Below are 24,345 nucleotides of genomic sequence, written 5' to 3'. Positions count from 1 at the left end.
CGGGGACGCGAGCCGCCCGGCACGCATGCGTGCGGTGCCCTCCTTGTTCTCCCCGCCCCTCCCCGGGGATGGGGCTGGCTGGCCGGCCTGGCGCGTGCGCACGCGCGCGGTCCCCCCGGAGGCGTCTGGGTGTGCGGAGCGCGCGCGCGCGGCTCGGAGGCGCACCTGTGAGGTGTCCCCTGAGGAGAGCAGGAGGCCGGTGGGCGCGCGGAGTCCGCGGCCTAGACGCGCTCCTCAGCCACACTTGGGAGCGAGTTGGACCGGCCGATCGTATTAGGTATGTTTGTCTCTTTTGCCTTTTCAGGACGGGGCGTGGGCCGACGAGCGGGCTTGGGGGCGGAAGGCGGTAGAGTCGGGAGAAGCGGGGGAGTAAGGAAAGGAAAACAACCCATCATTCAGCCGGGCCTGGGCCGCGGGCATGGCGGGGAGAGAAGGTCAGCGCGGTGCCCGCTGCGGTGCAGGCCCTAGTCGGGCCGGGACGAAGCTGAAGAGGCCCCGCGGATGCTGGACTCCCGGGCCGGGCCCCATTGTTGTCCGGGCCGAGGCGGGCGTGAGCGCGGCAGCTCTACGAGCCGAGGGCCGCGCCCTGGAGCGCATCCAGGCGGGTCCCGGGAGAGCGGTAATGGCCGCGCGCGCGGGCCGGGGCACGGGGCACGGGGCGGGGGCGGGGGGTCGCAGAGCGGTCCGCTGCATGGCTCTCTGTCGTGTCGTCTCCAGCACTGCACAGTCCGGGCCGAAGCCGTCCAGCATCCCGCCCAGGTGATGAGGACCTCCCCGTGTCCCCAGCGCGCCAGGCTGCTGCTGCTGCTGCCGCCGGACGCCTCCATTGTCTGACCACCGCCAGGGCCGGGCCCTCGGCAGGTAAGCAGGCCAGTGCTAGGCACAACTCCCCTGCCGCCGCCGAGCACCGGCCTCCCCCTTGAGATGCGCCGGTCGCGACTCCAGCCAGGTCGCCGCTCTCCGCGAACTCGGCTTCTTTGTGAGACCTTTCTAGCCAAACTCCAGGCAAGTCGATCTTGGGGATGCGTCTGCCCGATCGGGAGTTTAGAGTGTGCCTGTTGCAACAAAGGAGCCCCCGGAATCGGAAATCATAGTCCCAAGCCAGTGCCCCCTTGCCAGGAGCAGTGTCCTTTAAACCTTGTTTTGTTTTCAAGGGGTGGGACTCTTTTAGAAGAGGATCTCTACTTACTCGTAGGCGTGTACTTCCCCAGAGCAGAAAAGTAGTGACCTCCTTGTCCCCCCTACAGGTTAAGATTTAGAAATTAATTGTAGGTGAGCAGAGAAAGGTGTTTTCTTGTAAAGGTGAATGCAGTCACAGATGACAGGTTGATCAGCCCGTGTCTGTCTCGATAACTATTCTGCACGTGGTGCGTATTTTAAGTCTTATGTAAGGGCTTTACATCACGTTTGAGTACTGACTAGCTGTGCATTTTTCTCACGTTAGCATCTAGTGCTTTAACTTTAGAACTAGGGTCTGGTGTTCGAGAGTTTGGGTCTGTCGTGGTTTAGCCATGTTCGTGGGGATAGCACTTGAAGTTTTAATTTTAAAGAGCAGCTCTTAAAAACCAAAACCAGAAAAGCCTGGTGGCAGTTCTGTGTAAGGAGGAATTTATTGGAGGGAGCCCCAGAGCCATGCTAATTGTAGAATGGAAACATTTATGATGGAGGACCTTGGTTAGGAAACGACAAGGGCATCTCTGAGGTGACTGCAAACTGTTCTTTGCCTGTGACCTTGAGGAGGACACTTAGAGCCTCAGTTTCTATAAAGGTCTGATCACTGTGCAGATGAAAGCTGGAAAGTGTAAGACAGTAAACGGCCTGATTATTAGCTCTGGTGGTTCAAAACCCACCCACTTGCATGTAATTTGTATTCTCCTTTCATCGTATGAACATACTGTAGATAACTTACGACGGTCAACTTTAAAGCTTTTAAGTTTTGATCCTGTTACAATTAATTTTTATGGCATAGTGGCTATGCTGTCTTTCTAATGAATATTTTACAAGGTTCGTTTTTCCTAATGTTTTTCTATTCTTAAGAAAAAGCACATTCGGGGTTGGGGTGCTTGCCTAGCAAGCACAAGGCCCTGGGTTCGGTCCCCAGCTCCAGAAAAAAAGAAAAAGAAAAAGCACATTCATTAGTTGACTGGATCAGAGTATCTGCAGTCAGCTTAGCTAAAACCTTACTTCGACATTTAAACAAACTTATATCTTCCTGTTGTCCACTCTCTGCATGTTTTCCTGTGGCTGCAAAAGATTTGAGTTACTTCTCAGTCCCTTTTAGGAAAAGGGATTCCTACTGAGTTTGTAGGCCTGTCAGAAAGTTTTACCAGCTGAGATAAGGACGGAATGGGATAACATCTTAAGATACAATCAGGGTTGGGGATTTAGCTCAGTGGTAGAGCGCTTGCCTAGGAAGCGCAAGGCCCTGGGTTCGGTCCCCAGCTCCGAAAAAAAAAAAAAGAAAAGAAAAGAAAAAAGAAAAAAAAAAAAGATACAATCAATTCAGTCAGTCCCTTTGTAGGTGTGCTTTTTGTTTTGTTTTGTGTTCAGATGTAGGTGAGTGCATGCCAAGGAAAACAATTTGCCCTTGTTCTCTGGGAGTTTATAATCTGTAGAGAGAAAGGATGAGAGATTAATCCCAGAACTTCATGTCTAGTCACAGATGAGGCCATCTGCTAGGAAAGTTAGGTAGCACCTGGTGTATAAGAGAGCATAAAAATGAGAACCACACTTTAGATTGAGGACCCTGAATGACTTCCCCAAACCCTAAAGCAAGAATTAAACTGAGATTTGAGGGATGAGTAAGCCCTGGTGTCGCTGAGGTTGGGGGTAATTTTCCTACTGTTTATGTGGGAAGGCCTTTAGGGAGGGAAAGTAGTACTCATTGTAGGAGCTAAGGCATCACTGGAGGTAGTTAAGGGGAAAGAGTATTACCTGACCGGGCCACATCTTGTAGTCTTACTAGCAGGGCAGATTAGAAATGTGGTTTTTAAACAGCCTCTCCAGTTACCACATGCAGAATGTGGAGGTGTGAGGTGGAAAGAGAAAGTGGGAAGACCACACTGGCCATTTCCTAGAGCTCTTGGAGGAAGGGCAGCCTGCTCCTTAGAGCTCATGGTGAATTCACACCACTAGCAAAAGTGAAGCCAAAATAGATGCTTGGTCCTTTTTTTTTTTTTTTTTTTAATAAGACCTAGTTTTTTCCTTCTAAGAGATAGGACTCGTGGGATTGGGGATTTAGCTCAGTGGTAGGGCAAGGCCCTGGGTTCGGTCCCCAGCTCCGAAAAAAAGAGGAAAAAAAAAAAAAAGATGATCCAATGAGATAGGACTCAATAAAAGCAAGAGCAAAAATACTTGCCAGGGCCTTCCAAATCCCAGGCACATTTTCTGTCATTGGATTTATGTTTCTAACACAAAGGTCACTTTAAAACGAGCATGCACACACGCACAGGCACACTTTCTAGAGGACATATTTAATTCCCAGAACCCTCATGGCAGCTCACAACTGTCTGTAATTCCAGTTTTTTCCCTCTTTGGGTACTATGCACATGGTACACGTGCAGGCAAAATACCCATACATATAAAATAAAAATAAATGCAGAGCTGTCCAAATTTCATTAGTGATACTATGTAGAAAATATATTTTTTTAAACATTAGACTAAGCAAGTTTAGAAGTTTGCTGAAATCCCTGACGGCTCCGGGGAACGTCAATATGAATGAAGCTCTGACAAGATGGAGCAGAAGCCTCATTTTAAGCAGGGAAACTTGGTGTTTGTACTGGGGATAGTGTGTTGGTTTTGAAATGGTAGCCTGGATAGTCAGGCAAGGACACAAGCTTCATTCTATTATATAGGATACAAAACAAAATAATTATGTGTTTGAATAAGAACAGAAAAATACCCAGAATAGCCCATGGAAGCCATGATTGCTTCTGCGGGGAGACACTGGGAGCCAGTTTTCCTTCTGTGCATTCGCATTTCCTTACGTCTATATGAGCACTAATTTGCAGTGAAAGACTGTCATTGAGCACAGAGAAATTATCATCGCGTTCCGTGCTTAAGGGGCATAGTACCAGTGGCACATTCACATTCTTATGTTATAGTGGCCATATAGATCAAGCCTTACAGTACTCCTGTTTCTTGACATGGGAGCCATTAAAGAAATGTTTCTAAATATAATAAAAAGCTTTCTGCACAAAATATGTAGAATGATCTTAATGGTTTAATTGTAGAATGGCAATAATACATTCGCTATCTAATCCTTCCACTTAGAATGTATACCAAGGAAATATATTTAAAAGCTTATGACTGTTAAGTAGAGGAAAATCAGGAAGCACAGTTGCAGGTACTATGTAAATACATAAAAAATTCAGTAATCTCTCATTAAAACCAGTGAATGGAAATGTCTACAAGACATTTGGTGAAAATGTTAAGAATTGTGGACTTTGGATATTAGGATTTTGAGCTACTTAATCTGTTCTTTTATAGTTATAAAAACTACAATGGAACATTTTGCAGGTTACATTATATTGGGGACCTTTTAGCTACATGATAAAATAATGTGCATATTTATTTATATATTTTTTGTGTTTTTTATTTTGAAGCACGGTCTCTTTGTGTTGTCCTGGCTGTCTTGGAACTCACTATGTAGACCAGGCTGGCCTTGAACTCACAGAGATCCTCCTGTCTATGCTTCCCAAGTGCTGGAATTAAAGGCATGCACCACCATACTGTGTTGCATGTTTTTTTAAAGCCATAGACATTTGGGGATTACAATGCAAGTAGATGGGACTCATTGAGAAGTTGTAAGCAGGGTAGGAACAATCTGATGCTTTGGAAAGAGTGTGTTAGAGTATCGGAGGCTTTAGGGAGAAATGGCTGATGTAACTGATGTGGTTAGAGAAATCCAGTAAGGTAGAGGGTACAGGGCTTGGTAGATGAGGCAGATGGTGCCTGGGTTTCAGGCATGGACAGATGGATAGAAATAGGTGCTATAATGAGATTTGGCCTTGGACCCATTGAGTTTGAGGGACTTAGAAACAGGTCACGTAGTCTTTTCATGGAGGCTTTATGAGCATTTGCCTCTGAAGAGCAGTGTGCAGCTTCATCATTGCAGTTGTTTCTTTGTAGTAATTTGTTTTTGAAATATGATTATACGTTGCAAATTGTTTAAGTTGGGGCATGTCTGTACAGCTTAGCCTGCATTGTTGGTGTCAGGTGGAATTATTACATGTGGCCTGACTGTGAGTTTGGGTGATGTTTGGTAGTCGGGAGTTGCTTTGAGCATTAGTGGTCCTGCTTTCAGTCTTCTATGACAGTAGTGTGTCATCGATTTCTATAATACTGATGAACATGTAAGGAGGGGACAGAAAGTAGGCAGAGTGGCACTCTGGCCATGCTTCCATGAGGCTGTGCCCACTTGACCCTTAGAGGACAGACAGATGGGGGTCTGGGAATTGGTCATTTTCTTTAAAGAGCAGATAAGACCATGTGAAGCACAATGAGGACATACTGGCCAGAGCTAGACGTTTATATCCCAGAGGACAAAGCCTCTATCTGCAAAGATAAAGTATTTGGGAAGGGAAGAAGGCCACCAGAGAGACAGAGACAGAGACAGACAGAGAGACACTGTTGATGCGAGGGGCTTCTGTGGCAGGCAGCATGAAGGTGAGCTTTTTTTTGTGGCCTCATGTGAATGGCTCTGCCCTACTGTCTGCTGTTTCTGTCCTGTGCTTGTAGCTTCTTGTGTACTCCCTCTTCTGGACATGACTGCGTTTCCCTAGAATGATATATATTTTCCTAGAATGGCCATGTCAGAAGGTGCTCCTGAGTCTCTCCCAACTAACCTCATAGATGCAGCTTTTCTCTGGGAGGCGCCAGTGGCTTAGCTCAGTGCTGTTCCACTTCTGTTGCAGAGTAAAGTCCTTGAGTGTATGAGAGTCTGGCTCAGTCAGTGTCTGGGGAAAAGTGAGATGAGAATGCTCAAAGGTTTCTGGAATTAGAAAGGGGTTGGGGGCGTGGTACATTGACATGCTCTGGAGGTGTGATAAAGGGAGCAGGGAAGACAATATTTGTCAGGTTGGTGCTGATAAGCCCTGATTTAAATTAAGATCATGTGTCTGTGTTGGAGAGTCCTGCACATGCGTGGGGAGGGGAGGGAGGAGTGTTTTTGATTTTTGTCGTCGAATGGTTTTTGGTCTTGGGAAAGCTGTGATTGTGTGAGGGAGAAACAGCCTGATGTATCTCAGGCTGACCTTGAACTCACAGAGTAGCTAAGGGTGGTTTGTACTGACATACCTGGTTTATGAATAGTCTTGGGAATGGAAAGACATTGTGCGTGCTGGTTGAATACTCTGCCAAATGAGCTGCATACTACCCAGCCCTGAGCTGCATACTACCCAGCCCTGGAAGAAGAGAGGTTTTTAAACAAGTAGAATTTACTTTCAGAGGTGTTCTGGGCTACTTGTACTTGGAATTAGTGTTGTGTCTGTACTCTCTCTGGAGCATTCAGTCTGTCCTCAGTAGCATTATTCCAGAGCTCGTTTTTCATAGCCAGGCAAGTTCATAACAGAAACCATAACTTATTTTCACATCTAAAATAAGATGCAGAATAGCGTGTTCCACGGCACTGGGACAGCTATAGGAAAGCCTTGGTGGCCAAAGCAGGACTGCCTTTCTAATGCATAGCTAGTGCTGCTGTGTCCAGATCATCCAGATCATCTTCTTATTTGTACTTTAACATGTTAGACTGATTTGAAACACGTCAGAGTCTGCACTGCCCTTGCTGTGATGTCTCTGCTAAGCCGTGGATGGAACTCAGAAGCTCACTTGAAGCTGCAGAGAGCTGTGCACATTCTCAAGGTGTTTGGCAGTCAATTAGAAGTTGGTGCGTGGCTGAGGCATCTCTGAGCTGGTGTTAGAGTGCCCTCTGGAGGTGCCAGGATGAATTTGTTTTGGTAGCAACCGGTCCAGACTCAGGGCCAGGTGGATGAAACAGGGCAAGGATGTGAACTGGGAATTGAAGTGGATGTAAAAAGGCATTACTGAGGCCTGTCAGGCCAGCTGAGCGTGGGAGAGTTTTTATAGCTAAGGAAGAATGCTGTTTGGAGGCAAAGAAATACGGCCTCTGGTAGCCTTCGAGAGAAAAGACAGGAAGTGCCCCCAGTGACTGGAGGAAAGTGGGGCAAGGCAGGTTGAGTTGGTCATCTGGCAGCTAGAGAAGAGGGTGGTTGAGGTAAAGTGTGGCTTTTCTTTAATGGTTGCTAAATGCTAAAGAGGAATAAGCCAAGGGACAGTTGGAAGAGGTGGGTGATGTTGGTGGAAGATCTTGATCACTGTGGTTGGTAATGCAGGAATGTCTTGTAGGCCGTAGGTCAGTGCCTCACTACATCATCATTTTTACTGCACTAAAAAACAATGGAGACCTTTGGAGGTACCTGTATTTAGGAGGAAGGATTAAAAGAAATGATGACAAGGTCAAGGAATGAAGATTTTGAGAGTAGGGAGCCACAGATGTGTAGAATGAGGAGTCTACAGGGGGAAAATTGTCTACAGTGCTCTACAGAGGCAGTGTAGCAAGCTGGGCAGCAGTGTGTGAGGCTACAGAATTTCAGCCAGTGCAGCTGGTACCACAGAGCACAGGCGGGAACCTCTCTGTACCTGTACACTTTGTGCTGTCCAGAGTAATACTTGCCCTTTTGTATGCATATATTCACTCCATGGAGCACACATATGGAGGCAACCCCATTCTTCCTACCATGTAGGTCCTGGAGACCAAACTCAGGTCACTAGGCTTAGCAATAGATAGTTTTCTCTACTGAGCCATTCTGTAGCCCCAGCCCTTTTGTTTTTACTGGCCAAATGAAATGGAAGAGATTGTTCCCATATCCTTGTGATGGTTGGGAGAGTTCTTGAGGAAAGAGCAGGTAAGTCCAAGTTTTGATGATTATTTGGACAGGTGCATACAGGGCCATTTGCTGTCACAAGTGATGTTTTCGCCCTTTTTGTGGGAATAATGCAATAGTTGATAAAGATAACAGGTGATATCAGTGGTGCCACCAACAGTATAGGATGATAAAGGGAGCAGGGACTGGGGTTAGGAGTTAGCTTTGAGTGGCAGCTGACTGTGAGTGTATTCTTTAGGGAACTCAGTAGCTAAAGACCACTCTGGCTGTAGACATGGTCCCCTGTATGAACTGGTATGCAGACCTTTGGAGACCTTTTCAGTTACTTATTGCAGTAACCTAATACAAGAAGTAAGACAGGTCAGGGTTTGTTTTGGGTCACAGTTCTGAAAAAGGGTCCATTTCATCATAGAAGAACTTAGGGCGGGGTTGGGGATTTAGCTCAGTGGTAGAGCGCTTGCCTAGCAAGCACAAGGCCCTGGGTTCGGTCCCCAGCTCTGAAAAAAAGAAAAAAAAAAAAAAAACAACTTAGGGCACTTGTTGGCATTACAAGCTGACAGCAGACAGGAAATAGGGCTACACTATACAACCTCAGCCTCTACCTAGTGACAGCAGCTCCAGCCAGACCCCACTTTTTTTTTCTTTTCTTTTCTTTTCTTTTCTTTTCTTTTTTTTTTCAGAGCTGGGGACCCAACCCAGGGCCTTGTGCTCACTAGGCAAGTGCTCTACCATTGAGCTAAATCCCCAACCCCCAGACCCCACTCTTCTAAAGGTCTCCACTTTTCCAAAACATATTACCAGCCCTGGACAGAGTAGGGACACTTCACATTCAAACCCCAGGTCTTGACTGTTCAGTCAGCCTTCAGAAAACTTAAAACCATGTTGTTGTCATCTGTGCTGTCTCCCCATGCTGGGCCCCACCGAAGGGTCTGTGCAGTCCCTTTGTTTTCATACTGTAACACTGATCTTTGAGACGCTCACAGCTTGGGTCTGTCCTGCTTTCAGGATGAGATATCCTTGTCACTCCAGAAGAAAATATCAAGCGTGCTTTGTGGAGTGGCCTTGGGAGACCCTGCTTGTTTCAGGGATCAGAGAGCCTCCTGAGAGAGCTGCATCCGTAGGAGCATGGAAGGGAACAGAGATTTGTTCAGCCCGTGTTAAGAAAGGGGGATGTACGTTGTCAGGTTTCTTTGGGCTTGGGGCAAACCTCAGGAACAAGGTCGTCCTTTCTAGGACAGTTGATGTTTCTTGTCTTTCCTAAGCCCTTGGACTCATTTTCTTCTCTGCTGCTGCTTTCATCTGGCTGATGGGCTTGCCTTCCTCCTGAGTGCTTTGCTGCAGTCTCTAGGACCCTCTGCAATACTTGTGGACTTGGTAATCTTCCAGGTTCTTCTCTCAAGCTGACCACTGCATTCTTTCAGGGTTGTTTATAATCTTGAGAGACAGAGAAAAGCTGATTTTTGTTGGTGCTTTTGATAGTGTTATAGGCCCTGTCATGGGTAACAGTTAATTACGGCTGTGCTTGATCTCATTGGCTGGAAAGCACAGTGACTGGTGTGCACAGTAATAGAACTGCGTGTGACTCTTCTCTTATAACAAGTTCCCAGCCCCTTCTACCTATAGGGAAGGTTGTGAGAAACTGTCCCTGATGTGTCTGTTTGCCTTGATGTGTAGAGCCTTTCCTTGGCACTAACAGTCCTATGATCACTTCCATCAGCAGTGTGGCCTCCTGCCAGTTCCTCTCTCCTAAAGTCTGAGAACAAATTAGCATCACCCCAGCTTCACAAATTATAGGGCGAGAGTACGTCCTCTCTGAGTAAAAACATGACAGCAAGTTGATGCCTAAAGTCCTATACCTAAAAACAGACCTTGAGATTTCTACTCAAACTGCCATGAGTTGTGTGTGTGTGTTTGGGGGAATAAGTTCAGCTGTGACAATGGCCATGCATCCATCTGTGTAGAACCAACCCTTCAGACTGCTAGCATTACTGTAAGTGCCCAAGCATCTTTTACTTCTTCCTGTTAGTACCTTGTAGGATCTGGGAAGTTCATTGTAATTCCTTTCTTCACCTTCAAGTGAAGATTGTCTATGGGATGGTAAAGCCAAATCAAGAGTCTCTCTGTCTGGCTTGACTTTGTCTTCAGTATTCCTCTTGCCTGAAACCTCCCCTCCCCTCCCCTCTTCTCTCTTGGATTCCCACCAGCTGAGTCAGCCATGCAGCATCCGAGACTTCCATCTCTGTTAGATGTAGTTCCTCACAGGAGGATCACTATGGTACCAAGCAAAGGTTACCAAAGTCCTTGCTTTTCTTCCCCATAATCACTTTTCTTCTTTGTTCATGTCTTGAATCCTGTGTATTTACAAAAGCTCCCGGTATGACTGGTCTGTCCTGTCTTGTGATCTCTTCAGATTGCCCATTCACAGTACCCAGTTCTTTGAAACACCTATGCTTCTCGGCTGTCCATAATATAAACTTGGTGCTTTTGTCCTTTCTTTGTATTTAGTAGAACCCTAAGACCTCTATGGCCTTGCAACCACTAGTGACCCTGCCTCTGCTCCTTCTGCAGTGTCTTGAAGGGCTACTGTCAACTGTAGTCAGTTTTTCCCCTTGTTTCATCATTTGTTCAAGATAAATAGAGAACCTTCTCAGAGTATTTTATTTAAAATGTAAGTGCCCTTTTGGGTAAGCCTGGTACATCTCTCCCTGCATCAGTCCTGAGTTTTGTTTACCTGTCTTGTCTTAGGTCAGGGGTTCACTGTCTGACTCCTTGTTAGGGGATAGAAACTGCTCATGCTCCAAGTGACAACAGACTCTTCTCCTCCCCTGTTCACTTTCTGTTGGTTGAGCAGTATAGCTAAGGAGTTACGACCCAGGTATAGCAATAGCCCAATCTAACATCCCTGGTTCATGTGGTTTATAGAGATAGCAGAGAAATGGGTGTGGAAGGGATTCTGTTGTGATGGAGGTCACTTTCCACTTTGCTAAAAAACTGTCTTGTCTCCCTGGAGCTGGCTGATGTGGGTTCGTGCTATTCTTCAGCCTTTCTTCTGCCTTTTCTTGTCAGTGGCTGAGCTTTCTAGCCTATTGGCCTGAGGTTTGAACTAGTTTTGTTCTTTTGGCACTCACCGCTGTAGCCATGGAGGAAGGAAGCTGTGATAGCAAGTGAGTCCTATCAGGAGAGGGAACAGATCTGGCCTACCCCTCATCCCGTAATGTGGATAGACACACCACTCTGGCACAGGCAGAGTATAGAGAAGACATTTTTATAAGTCACACCCTGACCCTTGCTAGCCCTCCTAGCCATGGCCTGAGGAGCTTCTGTTTCATTGGCTACCCATTGTGCTCTTCCGTCATGAGGGAAAAGTAGGTACCTCACCCCTCTCAATGAGTGTGTGGGTGAGGTATGTAGCTAGTTAGTGTGAGACCAAGGATTTGAACTTGGGTCTTTTATCTGGAAGCCCTCTGTTCTCCCAAGTTATTCTGATGTTACACATTTACTAGGTAGAAAAGATAAGTTTAGTCCTGCATGTGCTATTCCCATGAGACACGGGCTGTCATTTGTCCATTGCAGTGCAGTTTCTGTAGGTGGTATTGAAGAGTGAGAACACTCTAGTAGAGTCAAGCCTGTCAACCTGCCCATGATAGAGGCCCAGGAGGAGCAGAAATGGCAGGAGGCAGCCAAGGCTTTGGCTTGGGGCAGAGTTGCAGCCTTCATTGCTGGAGATGAGCTCATAGCCTTCAGAAGCCTTTGTCTATGAAGTAACACCAGACACCAGACTCTCATACACTAATTAAATTAGGAAATAAATAAGCAAATATTTATTTAGCCTCAGCTGTGCTCTGAGCACTCTGATAGACACTGGTTCCTTTCTGTAGTTATCCCAGCTAGTCACCGGAGATGTTAATATCCTACTGCGCAGATAGCCTGAGATAGCTGGGATCACACAGCAAGCTGTGCTCAGGCCTCTACCTAGCTGTGCCAGTTTCTAGGTCATTTCAGCAAGAAGATTATGCTGAAGGGATCTGTAGATACACACCAGAGTTTTCCCTCATATTCTTAACACACGCACTCATCCTCACTCAAAAGAGAACTTGGCTTCATTCCCCTTGTAATTTGATGTTCTTCTCTGGATCCAATTTCATAGCTTATGGAAATTTCTAGTTAAAAAATCAGATAACCCTTTCTATCTTTTTTTTTTCCTCATTAGGCTAAGGCCTCTGAAATACAGCACCCCCAGGAGAAAGTGAAAACATCTCTTTCCTACACCGCTGAAAACATGGCCCATGTACACTTCATTCTTTTATGAGCAAAACCAGGGAAGCCAATCAGTGGTGGCAAGTCCTGATAATAAGGCAGTAAGAATGACATCAGATCTTCTGTCAATAAGGGAGCAAAGTTTTTACAGTGTGATATAATTCCAAAAAAGGAAAAGATAGAATTTGCTTGATGTCACCAGTCTGTTTCTAGAATCTCACCCATAATCAGAGCCACCTTTGATAAATCCAAGAAGCAGCCTAAAGGGTCTAGAACCCTTAGGGAAACATCTTCTGTTACAGTAGGGGTAAGAGTGCACTCAGAACCCATCCAGGAGAAGCCAGCTGCTAAGGGAGCATCTGGATCCTTATGACTCATTGTTGAGATATGCTGCCCAGTGGCAGCCAATCCCAGAGAGAAACTCTGTTTGAGGGTCCCTGCTCTGAGGCCAGTCCCATGTTAAGAAGTTTTCTGGAGTACCAACCACTAACATAGAAGGTCCAGCCATAAGAAACAGACTCATGCGACCCTGCTTCATGCTGGGATTATTCTGAGCTGGACTTGTACCCAACTCCTACTGTCTGGCTTCTAAGGCAGATGGCTGAGTGAAGACGAACAGACCAGACCCTTTATCTAAGACTGCTCCTTGGTGTTCAACTGCAGCTTTCTATAGTGGTAGTGTTATGGGAGGAAGGTTAACTGCCTGTTGTGTGCCAAAACCCAGGGAGTAGTGCTAGCCTGACATCCTATTTTGTAGGGGAGATAGCACATAGGCCTCAGTACCAATTTTTTTTTTTTTTAATTGAATTTATGTGACAGGACCTTTAGAAACCTGGGACTTGTGCTTTCTCCCAGACCTGCCAAATTAGAGCCAGGTGGCTTTTGATTTCTTAGACTTCCTGATTACTTTTTTTTGGGGGGGAGAGGGGTGCTCCCTCATGGGTGGGGTACCCATCCTTCATAGAAGCAGCTGAGTAGTGAGGTTAGTAAGCTGCTTCTGCTTGGAAATTACAACCCTTTAAAAGCAAATACTTCAGAATGATGTTGGAGGACTCGGAAGTGGGGTGTGTTTGAGGACAGTATGGTAATGGACTCACAAAGCACATAAGTGTCTATGCTGTTCACATGTGCCCAAGCCTCTCTAGGGTTGGGTTGGTTCTCAGTCCTGACTGTCTCTGAACCTCTTCAAGCTTGGAAAAATTATCAGAGAGCTTTAAAGTTCTGTGGTTACAGAACTTTGATGTCTCCCATAATAGAAGTGAAAATTAAAATTTTACAAGAATGTTAAATCGAGATTGACAAGATGGCTAGGCAAATAATGGTTTTGATCCAATCCTGTCACCTGAGTTTGATCCCCATGGTAAAAGGGGAAGCTGATTCCTACAAGGTACTATAGCAAGCTTGCCAACACTCGTCTATCAGTACACACACAAAATACAAAAATACAAAAAAAAAAAATTGTTTTATCACTGCTTAGAAATGGAAGGGATGGGGCTGGAGAGATGGCTCAATTAAGAGCACTGTCTGTTCTTCCAGAGGTCCTGAGTTCAATTCCCAGCAACCACATGGTAGCTCACAACCATCTGTAATGGGATCCGATGTCCTCTCCTGGTGTGTCTAAAGATAGTGACAGTGTACTCATATACATGAAATAAATAATTTTTTTAAAGAAAGAAATGGAAGGGATGCAGTTGAGATAGAGAATGGAAACAGAACATAAGGTGTTCTCCATAGGTTCCTGTAGCCCACCGGGTGACAGTAGTATGGTTCCCTGTATTTTCCAGGCAGACACACTGGCCACATAATGCTCATACGCTGTCTTAGTGCTTTTGCACAGGACACTGAGATCAGATGAAGGTGTGGTATTGGGTCTCTAGCATTTGTGGAAGTTGGGTCTTGGGGATAACTTGCTTAAGATACAGTGCTGGTAAGCAGGAGAGACAGAGCCGAGATTCCAAGGTGTCTGTTGTGTGCCTGTCTGTTCTAAGGGTCTTTGCAAAGTGGTTCTGTCCACACGTAGAGGAAGAGCAGAATGTTCTGACACCAAGTGGGAAATGTGAAGAGATTACTTTAAGATTTCAGAGCTAGGGTGTGCTCAGGAACAAACTTGAATGTACCCCTATCTGCAGAAAATGCTGGTCCTAAAAAGGGCTTTAAGCCTCTCTGAGCTTCTCAAATTAGGGTTTTGCCCGTGGTTGACAATGGGCACTTGGGTCAAATTTAAGGAGTAGAATTAGAAGGCAGTGGGCTGGAATGGGAAGAGTGTGCCAATGAGGAGCATTGGTGGCTGCTTCGACTGGGGCCACTTAGACATGGTAGCTGGCCTAGGGCACTGTTCCTCATCCTTACGTGCTTGTGTGTGTGTTGTGGACGTGGATGTGGCAAGGCTGCCTGTATTGTGTCCGTGGCATACAGACTCTTACTGCTGGCTGCCTACTCTGGTGGTGAGCCTTTGCCACCCAGTCTGCCCTGCTGCTACCAGCTACAGTGTCTATGGAGATGTGTTTCCTGGGGAGATGGATAGAAAGAGTGAAAGTACTGCAGTGGAAAGGGGGCTTAGGGGTTTGTGAGGTGTCATTCTTTAGAGGAAAGTATATAAATGAGGTACACAGCTGCACCCATTCCTTCCTCCGAGTGCGTGGGCAGGAAGGGAAGCCTTAGGGCGAGGTAGGCTTGGGAGAAGGATGGGTCACTAACAAAGGGACATTCATTGTGTACTGTCCCAAATGGAACAGGACTCCCAATAGTGTGCCATTTCCTTCTTTAGTGGTTTCTCAGGCTCCTGTCACAAAGTGCTGTGAGCAGATTTTATTCTCACCAGCTGCTGTAAGATGATGGCCTCATTTTTTTCTGAAGCCTCAGGGAAGCTACCATTTCGTCTGGCGCTTCCCTTGATAGCTGTGGCTCATGCACACATTACAGTCTCTGCTCTGTCTCCACGTAGCTGCCTCTGTATTGGTCAAACTTAAACAAAAGGAAAAAACATTAGGGCCCAACTTCATCTCTTAAGTCTTTTTTTTTTTTTAATTTTTAATGACGAAAACAAAAATACATCTAAAAGCGAAGCTTCTGGGAAAACCATTTGTTCTTCCCCGTCTTGTATCACTCCTCAAACTTGACCTTGGCCTCCTGCCTGGTCTTGTGTTTCAATGCTGGGTCTCTGAACACATCCTTGTTGACAACAGTTTTGTCCAAGGAGATATCCACAGAGTACCTTGTGGGCATAAGGTGATTGTAGTTATAAACTTTCACAAAGGACTTGATCTTGAATTGCTTGACAATTTTCTTCTTGCCCATGGCAACTGTCACTTTTTGGGGAGAGCAGTCAATTCCAGCCACAAGGACATGGCTGTGAGGGCGGTCTGAGGTGCCATCGTCAATGTTCTTTACGATGACGGCTTTGCATCCAGCCAGGACCAGCACCACTTTCCCAGATTTCATGAACTTTCCCATTTCAACAGCAAGCAGTCAGCACCCAGGAGAAAGCCTAAGTCTTCATCTTAATGGGAGGAGAAGCCCTTAGTCCTGCCAAGGCTCAACCCCACAATGTAGGGGAATGTCAGGGAAGGAGGTGGGAAGGGATGGGAGTTTATGAACAGGAAACCGGGAAAGGGGATAACATTGAAATGTAAATTAAAAATATCCAATAAAAAAATTCCATGGAGTGTTTAAGAAGGGGGAAAAAGTCTTCATCTTAACCAGATGAAGGCTACATTCCAGCCTGTATGAGATTGGAGAGATGCCAGTGTGTACCCCTCTTTCTTGACAGAGCTGATGGCTACTTGATTAGAGCAGGATTCTGTTACTGAACTATGGTTGGGCTACATAGTAGAAGGGCTTTGGACCAAAGTCAAGGTTAGAGGAAGAAGTGATGTCAGGAGCAAAGCCCAGATGATTCTGGGAAGCAGCATTTGAGGAATGTTGAAGTGGAAGGGGGTTTCCCCATCACAGAACTCAGAGCTTCATGTAGACATTAAGTCAGTACTAGATCATACTTACTCACTCTTCTAAGACTGTGGTGCAGCCGCAGCCACCTCCCCTCCCTGATCCCCACCCAGGATATCCCATCTTTTGTTCCCTGCTGTCAGTCTGCCCTTTAGGACTAGCTCTCAGTCCCTTCCTGTCTCTGGAGATGTTACCACCTGGAGGTCTTTCCATGGGAATGGTTTTATTTCTTTGAAACATAGTTCCATGTGAAATGTATGTGTCTTGACTGGTGGGAGCTTCAACCTGAGTTCCTGTGTTATAGAAATTATTTAATCCCAATCCAGGGTTTCTACACTGCCATAACCATTTTAGTTCCCAGATGAAATCAGCGCTAGAGCTGGGCAGATATCTACCCTCTGCTATTAGAATTTACTTTCCTATTGATAGCCCCGAGTTAATACTGTGTTTCATCTGGGCTGCTCTTATCTCCATTTGGCCCACCCTCAGGGCCATGTTTTCATGGCACACCTAGCCCATCTCCATCCCTAAGCCCAGGAAACCTAAACCCCACCCGTACCTCTCTGCCCAGCTATTGGCTGTTGCCATCTTTATTTTCCAATCAAATAATTCAGGGGCAAGGTCACTTAGGTCTGTGTGCAAGCTCTGGGTCTTGGGAGGCCCTCACCTCACTTAGCATTGCAATACGCAGTAGAAGACCAAACCTCAGCAGTCCTGCTTCTGTTTCACCCACTGCCTTCCCCACACCGAACATCTGCTTCCCTCCGAGTCCTCCTGGGGCTGTTCTTGTGCAGGGATTTCAGCTTTTAGGTGCTCACCATCTATGCTATTGGGGGGTGGGAGGGAGACTCTCCCAGAGCTTGCTCAAAGGATTCTGGGGCTGGCATGTGCTGCAGTCCTCATACTCTCCAGAGCAGACCCAGTGTCTGGCCCTAGTCACGTGTCCATGGAACACAGGCCTCTGTGCTTGCCTCTGCTGTTCTGCATCTAAGAGGTAAGCGACAGGCTGTCATCATCTCTTCTGGTAATAGCTCTCTTCTAGGCTGACAGGTATGCTCACTTTCGAGCATCAGAGCCACTCATCAGCATGCCTTATGGGAGCGAGGATTCAGTATCTTCCAGCGCAGTCTTCCAGTTCTCAAGTCTGTTGTGACTCATTGCATTTCCCTACCCATGTGCCACCATGACACCATCTGCAGCTGTCAGTGAGAAATGTGGTCTGGTTGCTGTTTCCCTCTACATCGAGAAGTGTTTCTGAGAGCCTCTCAGTAGAGAGATAGTCAGTGTGCCTGCTCTTCTTTTCCCAGAAACTGCTCCTGAAGCTTTGGATGGCCAAGTACATATCACATGCTCTGGGTGGAGTGTGGTATGATGGTCACGTCTACAGGTCTGACCTAGCAAGGGTACCCCTACACTCAGTGCTTTGTGGTCACTCTGCCTAGAGTGGGTTTGCTGGGACTGCAGAGCAACCCACAGCCTGAGAACTACAGAGAACTTAAAGCATCATTTTTACTTACGAGTAATAGGGTCATAGGGTCGTTGTCTTCAAAGTACTGCAGTTGTTTCTGAATAGTCCCATTTCAGATAACGTGCAAGAAATGGTGTGGACCTCAGGCAAAATTACTGCCTTTCATTTGCAAAAGGAGAGAAAGAGTACAGGAGAGGGGTGTGGGGGAGGGAAAGAGGCCTGTGTACGCTCCCTGCATGAGAAGTCATCAATCCCTGACCTTCTGGTGCAGAAGGAGCTGGCAAAAGCCTTACACATTTCTAGCAGGTAGGAGGCTCAGGACAGTTAACAGTGGAAACCAGGACATGTCCTATATCCCTGTGAGAAGGCAGAGATCTGGACTAGCAGGCTGAGACTTCTATAATAGAAGGCTCTCTGTCCTTTTGGTGTGTGTTAGAAAAACTGTCTTGAAGAAAGCCAGTCATCAGCATTTCTCATCTAGTAAGGGGCTGAGCCCTGGAGATAGGTCCATAGATAACTTTAGCTCCTGCTTTAGAACAGCCAGCGCTGGCCCCATTCTTCCCGCTTTCACCTGTCTTGTAAGGTGAGCCTGAGGATTAGGTGGAAAGGAGCCAAAAAAAGACAGTCCCAGCAGTGTGTTTGGAAGAGTGTGAAGGACTGCAGGTAGAGCTGCACATCATCACAGAGTTAGATCATCACAGGGTGCCCAGTCATGTAGAGAGAAGACAACTTGGGACAGAAGGGGCTCAGTGAACAGTTGGCAAGAAAATGGGTGAGGATTGGCAATGAATTGTAGGATGGCTGGGTCACTGAGAAAAGACACTTGGAGAAGAACCATAGACCAGGTTGGTCATGACAAGTGAAGGCCACAGGAGGTAGACAACCTTGGAGCATCATGAGTCTAGAGCTCTTTAAGGAACTTTTGCTAGGTGTTGGCTGACGACTGCTTGGCATTGAGGAAATACTTCTTTTTTTAAAGATTTATTTATTTATTTTTATGTGAGTACACTCTAGCTATTCGCAGACACACCAGAAGAGGGCATCAGACCCCATTACAGATGGTTGTGAGCCATCATGTGGTTGCTGGGAATTGAACTCAGGACCTCCGGAAGAGCAGTCAGTGCTCTTAACCACTGAGCCATCTCTCCAGCCCCGAGGAAATATTTCTTGAGAACAGATGGGAACACGTTCTATAAAACCCATAGAGGGGACAAACCAGGATGCCAAATAGAGGGGAGTAGCCTGAGTGCTCGCAGGGGCCCTTGTTCAGGGCCCACAGGACATCATGAGAAAAGAACATGCTGTGCTGGAAGTTAAAATGCTAGGGAAGTGTATATCCAGGACTTTCAAAAAAACAGGGAGGGACTAAGTGTCCATTTGAAATTTGTGATCCCAGACCAAGTCTGATGGCACCGTTTAGGTGCTCAGAACAGAAGCATGTGCAAACAAGTATGGGGAGTTGGCTTTGGAAAGACTAGGGCATTGCTCAGAGTGACAGGAAAGTTAGCAGGGAGAGGCTGAATTGAATCGTGCACCAAGAGTAAGAGCATGGTGACCCAGGAGGATTGACTGGCATGAGTTCTACAGCAGAGTTCCTGGTAAGAACAGACCTGGTTGCCATCATAGGTGTAAGGGTGAGTGGGTGGGTGGCAGCAGCGGGAGAGGTTACTGTGGGGACTGCGCTAGAATGGGAAGTGGGAAAGGAGAAGACAGCCAATGTCTCAGTGGTGGGACCAGCATTGGCTAGGAGGCTGGAAATGTGAGCAGAGCTGATGATTCCATAGTGTTCACCAGGCAAAATGCTGTGACAGGTATTTGTGGGCAAAGGACCCTTTCAGTCCTGGTGGACAGGGTGCTGTCAGACCCACAGGCTAGCCTTAGCCTCTCTGTCATATGGGATGCATGGGTTACTCAACCGAATTGTGAAGTGATGTTGTATCTTCCTCCAGGCTTAACAACCCTTTGTTACAGCAGTTGTATATGCAGAGGCCTCTCAGGCTTTTTATGAAAATTTCAAATGAGTTTCAAAGTAAAGAAACAAATGAACCCCTAGGAACTCCTAACTACAGGGCTTGAGCCTGAGTACCACCTGATGCACGTTCTCGTTTCCGGTCATTCCCAGAGTTAGTCTGTGGTGAGTGCAGGTTGCCGATTGCTCTTGGTCTCAGCAGCCTGAGCATGTGTGCAGCCACATTTTTTTCCTAACAGAACAAAGCACAGAGCACTGCGTCCTTGAGCTTCCGGGGCCGGCTCCTTCTCAAGGCCATTGTGTTAATTTGTAAAATGGATGCAAAACTGTTGAGACCCATTTGCTGGGTCTGATGCTAAGAGAAGACTGTAATTCTCTGGCTGAAGTTGGGAAGCTGTGCGAGTGACTGTAGCTGTCAAGGAACTTAACTGAAGTCCCCGCCCCAACCCAGATGTCCTCACAGCAGTTACAGCTTACCATCCTCTGCTTCACATCAGAGAACTGGCATCCTGCCTTGGTGCCTACATCCTCCTGGGCCCTCCCCCCAGTGTGCTGCCTCTCCAGCTGCTGCTCTGTGGAGACAACTCACCTTTGCTCTGTAATACTGGATGGAAATTATGGACCTCTGTGGAGAAACCTGGGAGGAACTCAAGAGCTCGATCTTTTTTTTTTTTTAACAAACTTAAACTTTCTGGTCAGCCATGCATATAGCAGGGAATGTTACATATGTAAAGGAAACTGTGTTTCCAGTGCCATTACCAGCCCTTTCTCCCCAGCCTGGCATCCGAAGTTATTTTCTTTTTTTTTTTTTTTTTGAGCTAGGGACCGAACCCAGGACCTTGCGCTTGCTAGGCAAGCACTCTACCAGTGAGCTAAATCCCCAACCCCCCCGAAGTTATTTTCTAAGCAGAGGGGCTGTCGCTCCATTTCTGCCTCAGCCCAGGTCTCAGTTGGAGTATCTGCTTGCTCTATTCCCTTCTGCTCTTCCCTGGAGTAAGAGCTGAAGTTTGTGTACTGTGGAGGAGTGTGGGTGTGGTAGCAGTACAGCCTCATGTGGCTTTGTGACCTGACAGACTTCAAGGGAAGCCTGCCATCAGCTGTTCTCTTATCCCACCTGTCCTGCCTATGTCCTACCATCAGAGTCCCTTTGCAGTGCCAAAGCCTAGAGCCTCTCTTCTTGGGATCCTTTTCAGGCATTTAAGACTCAGTACCAGTCCTCAATTTTACCTGCATGTGAGGCCAGTTTGAACAGGCAGTCACACCAAGCAGATGCTAGTGGATAGTGAAAATGAGGCATAAGGCCAAGTGTTGAGCTTTCTGGAAGCCTTGAGGAACGTTTAGACCTATGGGGTTGTGGAACTCACTGCCGACCACTTGCAGTGTATGACTAACCCACACCTTGGTCTAGGGACGTCTAACATGTGGAGCTTTGCTTAGCTTTTGTTTTTCCTAAAAATTGTATCAGGGTTGGCTCACAAGTCAGGCTGGTGCTGGCTTCCTTTGTCCTGTTCTATGGCTGCTACAGCTCTGTCTTTCTCAGCTCTTCTGAGACACTTAACACTCATGGTCCTGGGTGCAGGCTCAACTGGAGACTTGAGCCATTTCCTTAGTATCCTAGCACCACTGGGGAGTGGTGTGCCTTGTTTGCTTTTGCAGAAGAAGCTGGAGAATGGAGGTGTGTGTTCTTCCTCATCCTTTCTCTACCCTAGGTTCAGGGGCTTGAAAGGATTGCTATTTGCACTTTTTACTTTGCTGTTTCTCTCTTTCCTTGTTTCATTTTTGAAGCACCATATCACATGCCACTCCTGTGGACTTCAGGGTGACACAAGACTAGACATTACTTTAATTTAGTGGCATTTCCCTATAGATACAGTGCCCATATGTCACTTAATACCTTCTTTTATATATTGGTTTGTGTTCAGTTCTAAAGGAAGATCTGCTTTTGTCTGGTAGCCTAGCTAGAGCCTAGCTAGCCTAGAGCACCACCTCCTGTGGCCTTGGCTTTTTGCCACAAACAGGGTAACTACCTACACAGCCTGGCTAAAGTTTCTCTACCTGTTTCCTGGCGACTTAACCTCACAGTTCTGTTTGGCTTGCAGTGACCACTGCCTTACTGTGAGGACTTTAACTGAGAACAAACCAGTTGGTTTTTTACATCTCTCTGTTCAAGTTTTGGTCACATGTCTGTGTGTGGAGCAGTTGATAGTGTCATTTGGGGGGCTGGAGAAATGGTTCGGTGGTTAAGCAATCTTTCTGAGGACCAGAGTTCAGTTCTCAGCACCCACATTGGACAGCTGCCAACCACCTGGACTCTTGTAACACCAACTCCAGAGGATCTGACACCTTTTCTAAACTCCATGGGTAACACACACACACACACACACACACACACACACACACACACACACACACACACACACCATGTACATATATTAGTTAGGGTTTCCACTGCTTTGAAAAGACTCTGACCAAGGCAGCTCTTAGAAAGAACAACATTTAATTGTGGCTGGCTTACAGCTTCAGAAGTCCATTATAATCATAGAAGGAAGAATGGCAGTGTCCAGGTAAGCAGATACAGAATGGAGAAGTTGAGAGTTCTACATCTTGTTCCAGAGGCAAACAGAAGACTGACTCCCACCTGGTTAGGAAGAGGGTCTCGTTACACAGCCCCAAAGTGATACACTTCTCCCAACAAGGCCACACCTCCTCACAGTGCCACTCCCTGGGCCAAGCATATTCAAACCACCACAGGAACCATACACACATGCATATAAAAAAACAAAATAAACTTTTTTTTTTTAGGATTTATTCATTTATTATATATAAGTACACTGTAGCTGTCTTCAGATACACCAGAAGAGGGCATCGGATCTCTTTACAGATGGTTGTGAGCCACCATGTGGTTGCTGGGAATTGAACTCAGGACCTCTGGAAGAGTAGTGGTGCTCTTAACCACTGAGCCATCTCTCAGCCCCAAAATAAACTTTTTAAAGAATCTTTAAACCCTTCTTGAGGATTATGAGGTAGCTCAGTAGGTAAAAGCAGATGCTGTGGAACATGCGGACTCTGAATGACTCTACAGAACATTGTAACCCTGGCCATGGGCACATGCATGTTAGTGTGTGTCTGTACTCCCAGTACTCGGACAGCACACACTGACAAAACAAAAGACTTCTCTCAAACAAGGTGGGAAGCACGGCCAACTCTTGAGGTTGTTTTCTGACTCTGATGTGTCCCTTGTAGCTGTCAAAAACCTAGAAATAAGGCAATGGCAAATGTTTTCCCATCTGTTTTCTAGAATGAGGCAGCCCTGGTGGGGTATGAGCAGGGCTCCTAAAGGGTCATGGGCACCCTTACAAAGCACTACCTGCCCAGGCATGGGGGTAAGCAGCATGCCAAATTCATTCTTTACCCTAGTCACATTGCAGAACAGGAAGTAGATCAAAACCCAGGGAAATAAAATAATTACAAGTTGTATGTGCTTTGAAGAAACCAAACAAGATTAAAGTCGTAGCCTGCTAGTGGCCTTCTTTACTCAGGGGAGAGGGAGCTGACATAACCACATGAAAGCGGATCCAGTCCTGGGAGTAGTGTGGAAAGACTGGAAGGCAAGCTACATTGGGTTGTGTAAGAGCTGAAGAGAAAAGGCCAGATACAGAAAAGAGAACGGACGGGGCCAGGCAGGGCCTCAGTACTCGGGGTAAGGATCGGATGCCATTAGCATGCTGGGAAGACATATAGGATGGTTCAGCCAGGGCAGTGTTTGCTGTTGACCTGTGGTGTCTTCTTTCTCACATGTGGGGTCAATCTTCCCAAGTGGTTTTTCTTCACAGGTCAGCTACTCTAACTCACTTATGGGTCTCAGGAGGAGTTCTCTTCTCTCCTCTCTGATTCTGTCCTTAACATTGTTCATGTAATTGATGAGTTGCTACAATTGATCATGTACTTGGCCTAGAACAGGACCATGATGTCTTCCAATTCTTTTCTCAGACCTGCAAATTCAAGCTACTTCCCTCTGGGAGATAGGAGAGCTACCTCCTCAGGACCAAGAAAAGGTAGGTAAGGGGTGTCTCTGTGTCTGTGTCTCATCCTATTCCTCCTATGTCCCTGTCCCTGTCCCATTAATTCTGACTGGATGTTTCTGGACTGAAAGGATCTTGCATGTTATTTATTGTCTGTATTACAGAAAACCAACGTGCTACTGTATAGAGTCCCCAGAAGTAAGACTGACTGTCCCTGGAGCCAAGGAGCCTTCATGCTGGCAAGGCCTGCATCTGATGGGCAGGAGGCAAAGCGACGATCTGACTCTCCTGGGGGTGCTCTGGAGGCTCATCACCAGCTGGCGTCTTTTGCCCTGGGCAGACAGATCAAACTGCACAGGCTTTAATGACTGAGAAGTAGAAGAGTACCGTACATCAGAGAACGACTCCAGGGGCTCAGAACAAAGGCTTATTACTCTTTCCTGTCCCTGGAATGTTGACCACTCAGGATCTAAAGGAACAAAAGCTCTATGCTGATGAGCTATGGAATTCATATGAGAGTCAGCGTGACTTTGTCATCAGTAAGAGCTCTGAGTGAGGAACACTATGCAGGAAGAAGCCTTTCACAGAAAGACAGGCAGGGAGAAGTTGAGGCCGACTGTTAGCTTGCCCAGTAGAGCATGCCTGAGATAGATGCCAAGATGGCAAAGTAAGAGGCTTGTGAAGTAGGAGTCCCGGAGCTCACAGTCGTAAGGACACTTTCTTCTTTAAGTCACGATACCAAATAGGAAAAATGATCTACAAGTGCCCCATGTGCAGGGA

At 46.6% G+C, this 24,345-nt stretch overlaps 1 protein-coding gene and 1 long non-coding RNA gene across 2 annotated transcripts; one reads left to right on the top strand and one right to left on the bottom strand.

Annotated features, from left to right (window-relative positions):
- The first annotated feature begins 74 nt into the window (after positions 1-74).
- Positions 75-24,076, top strand: LOC116885241. Its single transcript, XR_004385998.1, has 4 exons — positions 75-277; positions 718-861; positions 23,534-23,598; positions 23,730-24,076. It is a non-coding gene; the product is annotated as an uncharacterized LOC116885241 (long non-coding RNA).
- Positions 15,189-15,651, bottom strand: LOC116885240 (60S ribosomal protein L27-like). The gene has a single exon (XM_032886478.1). It carries the CDS (start codon positions 15,612-15,614, stop codon positions 15,264-15,266), a length of 351 nt encoding a protein of 116 aa, XP_032742369.1. The 5' UTR covers positions 15,615-15,651; the 3' UTR covers positions 15,189-15,263.
- Positions 24,077-24,345: the final 269 nt, after the last annotated feature.

The sequence above is a fragment of the Rattus rattus genome, chromosome 16 (genome assembly GCF_011064425.1).
Source record: "Rattus rattus isolate New Zealand chromosome 16, Rrattus_CSIRO_v1, whole genome shotgun sequence".
Lineage (NCBI taxonomy): Eukaryota > Metazoa > Chordata > Mammalia > Rodentia > Muridae > Rattus > Rattus rattus.
This window is presented reverse-complemented; position numbering and strand designations above follow the sequence as displayed.

What these genes read in the sequence shown, in the direction of transcription:
- LOC116885240 (XM_032886478.1), bottom strand. Translation starts at nt 15,614, where the DNA reads ATGGGAAAGTTCATGAAATCTGGGAAAGTGGTGCTGGTCCTGGCTGGA.